General features: G+C 40.5%; 2 protein-coding genes across 3 annotated transcripts in view; both read left to right on the top strand.

Moving 5' to 3' along the window:
• Positions 1–7,716, top strand: part of Rpl12-ps2 (ribosomal protein L12, pseudogene 2) — an 852,478-nt gene that overhangs the window by 783,953 nt on the left and 60,809 nt on the right. The gene's annotated exons all lie outside the window — the stretch shown is intronic.
• On the top strand, positions 8–4,254 carry Commd2 (COMM domain containing 2). Of its 2 annotated transcripts, NM_001109503.1 has the most exons (5): positions 8–133; positions 230–307; positions 902–984; positions 1,474–1,647; positions 2,334–4,254. In NM_001109503.1, the coding sequence occupies exons 1-5, from the start codon at positions 67–69 to the stop codon at positions 2,529–2,531; spliced, it is 600 nt and encodes a 199-aa protein (NP_001102973.1). In that variant the 5' UTR covers positions 8–66; the 3' UTR covers positions 2,532–4,254. The 2 variants fall into 2 exon arrangements, with proteins under 2 accessions (NP_001102973.1, XP_063138634.1); XM_063282564.1 differs by lacking the exons at positions 8–133; positions 230–307 and adding an exon at positions 406–714 and having other exon boundaries at positions 2,334–2,847.

The raw sequence follows: 7,716 nt of genomic DNA, 5'->3' as shown, positions 1-7,716 counted from the left end.
GCACAGAGGTCGGAAGTGGTGAGGGCGGGGCCGGCGCCGAGTGGCGAAGTCAGAAGACTTGCTAAGATGCTGCTGGATTTGTCCGAGGAGCACAAGGAGCACCTGGCCTTCCTGCCGCAAGTGGACAGCGCGGGTAAGGGACAGCGCGGATAAGGGAGTGAGGGGTGCTTGCGGCAGGGACAGTCCGGGGGACAGCCCGTCACTCACGGCCTGCTGACTTCCGTTGCAGTGGTCGCCGAGTTTGGGAGGATCGCCGTGGAGTTCCTCAGACGGGGATCAAACCCGAAGATCTATGAAGGCGCCGCCAGTAAGAAAGGGAGAGGACAGGCTCTGTCTGTTGAGCTGGAAAGTGCTATCTATTCTCTTTCTCCGCAGGAGCCTTTGCAAGTCCTAGGCTCTTACTCCTCTTGCAGTCTTTTAAAAGCACGCAGAGCAGTCAGTCATGGCGCAAACTTTGCAAGTAGCTGCGTGATTTTAAAGCTAGTATGAAACAAATATCTTAATATTTAAAATAGATACAATGCCATCTGCCTTTCAGAAATACCATGGTGCTTAATAAAATACTGCATACTGAAGAAGTGGAAGTGTCATTCAAGCGTTTAGTTAACATTTGCTGCCCAGAAACTGCCTTTGCTAAAGCTGGGGGCGAGATTAAGAACATCCCTGTTGAATTCTTCTGCCCGGCTTGAGGGAGCTTTGTGTGTCTGTTCACAGGTTTGTGTTTTGTTATGATTGCTAGGAAGGAAATATTAAAGGCCTCTGTTAGTGGAGTGGGTTGAAAAGGAACAGTAGTCTCCACTTAACTCATTTTCATTGTACTGTTTGAAAAGAGGGTAATTGAACATGTTTATTTGTAAACAGATGGATGATCTGTTCATTTCTTCCCTCTTCCCCTCCTTAGGAAAACTCAATGTGAGTAGCGACACTATCCAGCATGGTGTGGAAGGATTAACATATCTCCTCACGGAGAGCTCAAAGCTCATGGTAAGGTTTCTGAGAACTGTATTGTATTACCCAGATCCTTTCAAACAGGCACCTATTACAATATCACTAACTCAATCAAATTTGTGCGGTATACCAAAACAGTGTTCCTGGCATTATCTAAGATTAATATCTCTTTGCTAGTTTAAATTATAATTGTCAATATTGCTGTATCATATGCCATCACCCATAAATCTCAAGAGAGGGGAGGATGAAATATTGCAGTTTTTAAAATGTATCAGCAGTCAGTATCTGGCTTAATGGGAAAAAAGTAAATAAAATTAAACATTTTACTTTCTTTCGCATTTTAATAAGGTTATTTTGTATATTAGTAACTTGGATTTTGAAATGGTGGGCAATGATTTTCTTTAAGTAGAAGGAATGTTCTAGACAGAATTAGAGGATATAATGTACTGTTGTGTGTAGAAATGGTTTAGCCTTTACTAAACAAAGATACACTCCAGTGTTCTGTTGAACCCCGTTTATCTTTAGATTTCTGAACTGGATTTCCAAGACTCTGTTTTTGTTCTGGGATTCTCTGAAGAACTGAACAAACTATTGCTTCAGCTCTACCTGGACAATAGAAAGGAGATCAGAACTATTCTGAACGAGTTAGCACCGCGCCTTCCCAGCTACCACAGCCTTGAGTGGCGGCTAGATGTACAGGTACGGCTTTTTCTGTTTTTAATCTGATGTAAACTATAAGAATTATTTATATGCTCTGCTGTTTACCAACTTAACCAAGCTCTGGTGTGAAAACAAAACTGTCTAGAAATCTAGGAATTGTTTTCACACCAGACAAAATCTAGGAATTTTAATGCTCATTTCTGGGTCATTACGTGTATTTACGTAATGTATGTGCGTGAGTGGCACTTGCGTAGAAGTCAGAGGACAACTTTCAGGAGCTTGCCCTAAGGGATTGAACTCAGGTAGTCAAGCATACCAGCAAGCGCTTTAACCCATTGAACCATCCCAAAGACCCTAATTTGCAAAATTTTTAAGAAATCATTTTAGAAAAGAGGATGGTTTAAAAAACAGACTTGTTTGTTTTTGCTTTGTTTTTTGGCAGTGCTTAGTTTAAAAGAAAATTCTCTTTAGACACAAAGAAAAGCGTGCAGGTCAGTGTACTCAGTAAGTTTCACACAGTCACTTATGCAACATACATGCAACCGTGACCGTGACCAAGAGGTTTCATTTGCAATCTTGTTTTTCTTTCAAACTGTTTTAAAGCTTGCTTTTCAGTTTGGCACCTGTGATTCATCTGAAATTTGGTTTTCTAACACAGTATAGGGCATTTTAAGTGTTATCCACACAGCATAGTTATCAGTCCCTGTGCTCTCCATGTCTCCCAGCTTGCAAGCAGAAGTCTCCGGCAACAAATGAAGCCAGCAGTGACTATAAAGCTGCACCTGGACCAGAGCGGCGACCACAGCACTCACTGTCTGCAGACAGACCCGGCTACCCTGCTTCACCTGGTTCAGCAGCTGGAGCAAGCCTTAGAGGAAATGAAAACAAACCACTGCAGGAGAGTGGTCCGAAGCATCAAGTAGCCTGAGGTCCCCTTCCTTCCGGCTGGCAGTTCAGGAGTGGCAGTGGTACATCTGCACTCCATGGAGCTTCTTTTCCTGCTCGATCAGAAGCTGAACCACAGTTCCCTTTTGGTGCTAAATGCAGTCAGCCTCTTGACAGATTGAGAACATTTAGTATTTGAAGTGTGTAAATAGGATGGACCAACTAAAATGAATCAGTACTGTTCGTGTGTTCTGTGTATATGGGACTCTTTGGACTTGGATATTTTCTTATCTGCTTTATTTCCTTTGTCCTCGATCAAAATTTGAAAATAAAATTCACTGTTACTACTTAGAACTCTTTCTAGACAGTTCAGTATCTTTGCTTCTAAAAGCACTATACAATTACAGCCATAGAAAAAGGCAAATAGGACTTTTACAAGCTTTTCTATATTGTTACAGGTAGTGTGTGTATTCTTGTTTGTATGTAAAGATGATAAGTAGCATTTACCATATTGCTTACGTTTGAGTCATGGGGGCTAATTGATGTAAGTGATATACAAATTTGTGTGATCCTAATGTACATTTTATCAGGGACTAAAGTAACTAAAAGGCACACCATTGTTTAGATTTATAAACAATGATGTAAGAGTAGACTAATCAATTCTTTTTTATATTTGCTTATTTAGTGTGTATGAGTGTTTTTGCGTACATGTATGTCTGTGTACCACATGTGTTCAGTGCACACAGAGGCTAGATGAGGTATTGGATCACTTAGAGCTAGACTTAGAAAGCGCTTTGCTTCCGTTGTGTGCTGAGGCTCAAACCCAGGTCTTCTACAAGAGCAGTCAGTGCTCATAATCACCAAACCATCTCTCCAGCCCCAAAGTAGGTTTTGTTTTTTAATATTTATTTTGTTTGTGTGTGTTTAGATCCAAAGTCTAAAGTTAGTGAGTTAGTTTTCTCTTCCTATCCTATGGCTCTTTGGGATAGAATTCAGGTCATCAGGCATATTGACAAAAACTTTTAACCCAGTAGTTATCTTAAATACATAGACATAATTTTTAATTACACCAAGAACTAAGTTAATGAAGCTGCCACATTAACAAACCCACAAGCGAAGGAAACCATGATTTAGCAATGCATGTCACTGGGTTTAAAGGTAGCCTGCCTGCCAGTCTATGTGATAGCTCTGTGAGGTTCACTGTCTACAGCTGACAGCAGATGAGCTGGACTGGCCCCACCAGTATTGAACTGTTAGCCTGTGTCCCTCCAATCGACCTTTCTTCCACCTCTTGACTCATTGCTCTTTGGCCAATCAAAAGATGAAAGAATTGACACGGTGGTGCATGACTGTAATTCTAGTGCCTGGGACATCTCTGAGTTCCAAGGCCACTCGGTCTGCATAACAGATTCTAGGCCAACTAGTCCCTGTCTACACAGACACACACACACACACACACACACACACACACACACACACACACACACACACCCAAGAAAAAAGCATATGCTACTTAAAAAAGGAAGAGAAAAATCCAGTTCTCATGACTGTTCTCTGTATGCATTTTATCTGTGATGATGGGCTCTCTTGGGGACAAAGAAGGATCGTTAGTAATCCCTTTCCCCTCCCTGTACACACCTCTTAGATCTTGTACACCATCAAGTAAGCATATCCCTTTGTTTTTCTCAGACATTGTTTTATGACGCATTTGGTAATTTTCAATTCTTAATAACTTTTTAAAAATAAATTAGCATACAAATGAAGGGGTTTCATGATGGTGTTTTCATACACATGCATCATTGTACTGTGTTTCCTTCATCTTCCTCCTTTAGTGACCCCCTCCCCATGCCCACTCCACTTCCTTCTTGATGACCTCCTTCCCTGAGTCACCCCTCTGCTTTCATGTTGTATGTATTCCATTGTCTTTTTTTGCTCCCCTCTGTAAGCTCCCTTCTTATGGTCTATATATTAAAAACATACAAATTTATATCAAGATTCTGCATAATGAAAATATATTTGCCTCCATTTTTCTTTTTTTTTTTTCCGGTGCTGGGGACCGAACCCAGGGCCTTGTGCTCGCTATGCAAGCGCTCTACCACTGAGCTAAATCCCCGACCCCCGCCTCCATTTTTCTGTTTAACATAATGATCTACAGTTGTATCTATTTTCTTGCAGATGTCACAATTTCAGTTTTCTGTGTAGCTGAATAAAATTCCAGTGTGTAGGGGCTTGGAGAGATGGTTCAGCAGCTACAAGCACTAGTTCCTCTTGAAGAAGATCTGAGTTCAGTTCCCAGCACCCACATGGCAGATCACAACTATGTAAACTCTAGTTCCAGGGATCTGACACCCTCTTCTGGCTTCCATGTGGTGCACAAGCATACATGCAAGCAAAACACCTATGTGAAAAAAACTCAAATTCATTGTATTTCTGTACCGCATTTTCCTTCTCCATGTTATCAGTTAATAGACGTCTAGACGGGCCCCACTGGATATGAAAGTTTCTCAGTATCATTGGACTTAGATCCTTTGGGAATACCCAAGCAGTACAGCAGTTGTGGAGTAGCTCTCTTCCTGGTTTTGCACTGGCTTCTGCAGTGACCACAGGGTTTACATTTCCACCCACAGTGTAGAATGCTTTGTTCTGACCTTCTCTGCCTTTTCTGCCTTTCTTTTCTTTCTTATTTAGACAGGATCCTCACCCTCTAGCCTTGACTAGCCTGGAACTGAAAGTGAAGATCAGGCTGACCTTGAACTTGTAAATTTAGCTTGTTTTCTTGATGGTAGCCATTCTGATTGTAGTGACACAGAATCTCCAGGCAGTTTTAATTTAAGGTGTTTTTTGTTTGTTTTTGTTTTGTTTTCTGACATTTGAATTTCTTCCAATCTGTTCAATTTATTACCTTATTTAATGATTGTATGATTTCGTTTTCTTTGGTAACGTGGTTTGTTTGTTGCTGCTGCTGCTGCTGTTGTTATTGAGACAGTCTCATGTAACCCAGGCTAGCCTTGAACTTGCTCTGTAGCCCAGTGATAGCTTTGGATTTCTGATCCTCTTCTTCCAAGTGCTGAAATTACAGTGCCACCACATTCAGCTTTAACATGTTTTGTGCCTGCCAGGCAAGCACTCTGACAACTGAGCTACATCCCTTCCCTTTCTTTAATGTTTGTTTTGTTTTGTATTTTCGAGACAGGGTTTTGACTGTCCTGGAGCTCACTCTGTAGACCAGGCTGACCTTGAACCTTTACCTGCCTCTGCTTCCCAAGTGCTAGGACCAAAGGAAAGCACCTCCCCTGCCCAGCCCAGGTCTTCCATGCTCAATTTCTGTAGTTCTTTAGACCTCCTATTAGTCCCCTGTCTGAATATATTTGGCAAAGATTTTATTCTCATTCTGCCTTTCTATTACTGATGTTTTTTTCTTTGATGTACAGAAGCCTTTTAATGTCATGTAGCCTGTCTGTCAATTCTTGACTCTTCCTATGGAATCCTGTTTTGAAAATCCTGGGCTATGTCTTGAAGTATTACCCATATTTTCCTCTAAGGCTGTCCACTTCAGGTCTTTAGTCCATGTGAATTATTTTTGTGCAGAATGAGAGACATGTGTCTAAATTCATTTTGCAGTTTGATCTTTAGTTTTGCCATCACCATATGCTGAAGGGAGCACTTTTTTTTTAAAATGTATGTTTTTGGCCGACTTGTGATGTAGCCATGTGGGTTTCTGTCTGACTCCTCTGTTGTATTCCATTGATCTCCATGTCAGTTTTCATGTCAGTGTTTTTCTGGTTTTGTTACTATGGGTAAATAATATAATTTATTATTGTGATATTTCCAGTATTGCTCTTTCTGATTAACATTGCTTTGGATGCTGGGTGTGGTGCTGTTCACCTTTAATTCAAGCATTCAGGGGGCCCGAGGCCAGCCCAATCTACATAGTGAGGGGCAGTTCAGCCAAGGCTACAGGAGACTCTGTCTCAACAAAGGCTACTTTGGCTATTCTGGGTCCTTTGTGCTTCATTATGAATTTCAGGGTTGTCTTTTCCTAGTTCTTTAAAGAATGTCATTGGAATTTTGAGGCAGATTTGTGTCGAATCTATAGATAACTTTTGGGGAAATGACAATTTCCAACTGTCTCAGTTCTACTGATCCATGACCATGGAAGGCTTTTCCATGTTCTAGAATCTTCTTCACTTTTTATTTGATTTTTTTTCTTTACTTTTATTAAAACTTTAGTTTTAGTTGTAGAGGTCTTTCCCTCTGCATTTTGACTTTTCTCTTGTATCACATGACCATGACTGAAGACAACTTAAGGTTTATTGTAGCTCATGGGTCCAGAGGGTTAGTGTCCATTGAGGTTGGGAAGTGTGGTAACATGCAGCAGATCAGGGAGCTGGGAGAGCACACTTAGAAACAGAAGGAATGAGTGGAAGTGAAGAAAAGCTACACATTCTCAAAACTTGCCCCAGTGACATATTTCCTTCATCAAAGTTCATAGCATCTCCAAACACTGCCAACTAGGGGCCAAGTGTTCAAAAGCATGAACCTATAGGAGACATTTTTCTTTTCTTTTTGGTTAGATCGCTTACTATTTACTTTTTTGAAGCTCTTGTGAATGGAATTTTTTTTCTGATTTTTTTTCGGCAAGTCCATTGTGTGCACATACACACACAACCAATTTATATATATTGATTTTGTACCCTGCTACTTCACTAAAATTGTGTATCGGGTCTGTGAGTTTTCTTGTAGGGTTTTTAGAATTTTAAGTATAAGGTCATGACATCTACAGATAGGGAATATTTTGACTTTTTGTCCTATCTGTATACCCTTTATTTCTCTTATTGTGCTCATAAGGACTTTAGGCAAAATATTGAATAAGCTGGAAAGAGGGGGCACCTTTGTCTCATTCTTGACTTTAAGAAAAATGTCTTCTAATCCCCCATTTAGTATAATGTATTTTAGATTTATGCATAGCCTTTATTGTGTTGCTGTATGTTCCATCTATTCCTAATTTCTTCAGGGGTTTTATCACGAAGGGATGTTAATTTTGCCAGGTTTTTTTTTTTCTGCATCTGTTGATATGAGCGTGTTATTTCTGTCCTTGAAATATGTTATATTACATTGACTGATTTATGTATGTTGAAACTTCCTTGCATTACTGGGATGAAACATCTCTCTCTCTCTTTCTCTCTCTCTCTCTCTCTCTCTCTCTCTCTCTCTCTCTCTCTC

This window comes from Rattus norvegicus, chromosome 2 (assembly GCF_036323735.1).
Source record: "Rattus norvegicus strain BN/NHsdMcwi chromosome 2, GRCr8, whole genome shotgun sequence".
Lineage (NCBI taxonomy): Eukaryota > Metazoa > Chordata > Mammalia > Rodentia > Muridae > Rattus > Rattus norvegicus.
The sequence above is the reverse complement of the archived record's forward strand: the minus strand, read 5'-3'. Positions and strand labels throughout refer to the sequence as shown.

Excerpts from the sequence above, each read along its gene's own strand:
- Commd2 (NM_001109503.1), top strand. The coding sequence starts at position 67 with ATGCTGCTGGATTTGTCCGAGGAGCACAAGGAGCACCTGGCCTTCCTG. Across the intron at positions 134-229 it reads GCCGCAAGTGGACAGCGCGG|TGGTCGCCGAGTTTGGGAGG; the intron begins GTAAGGGACAGC and ends CTTCCGTTGCAG. Across the intron at positions 985-1,473 it reads CGGAGAGCTCAAAGCTCATG|ATTTCTGAACTGGATTTCCA; the intron begins GTAAGGTTTCTG and ends GTTTATCTTTAG.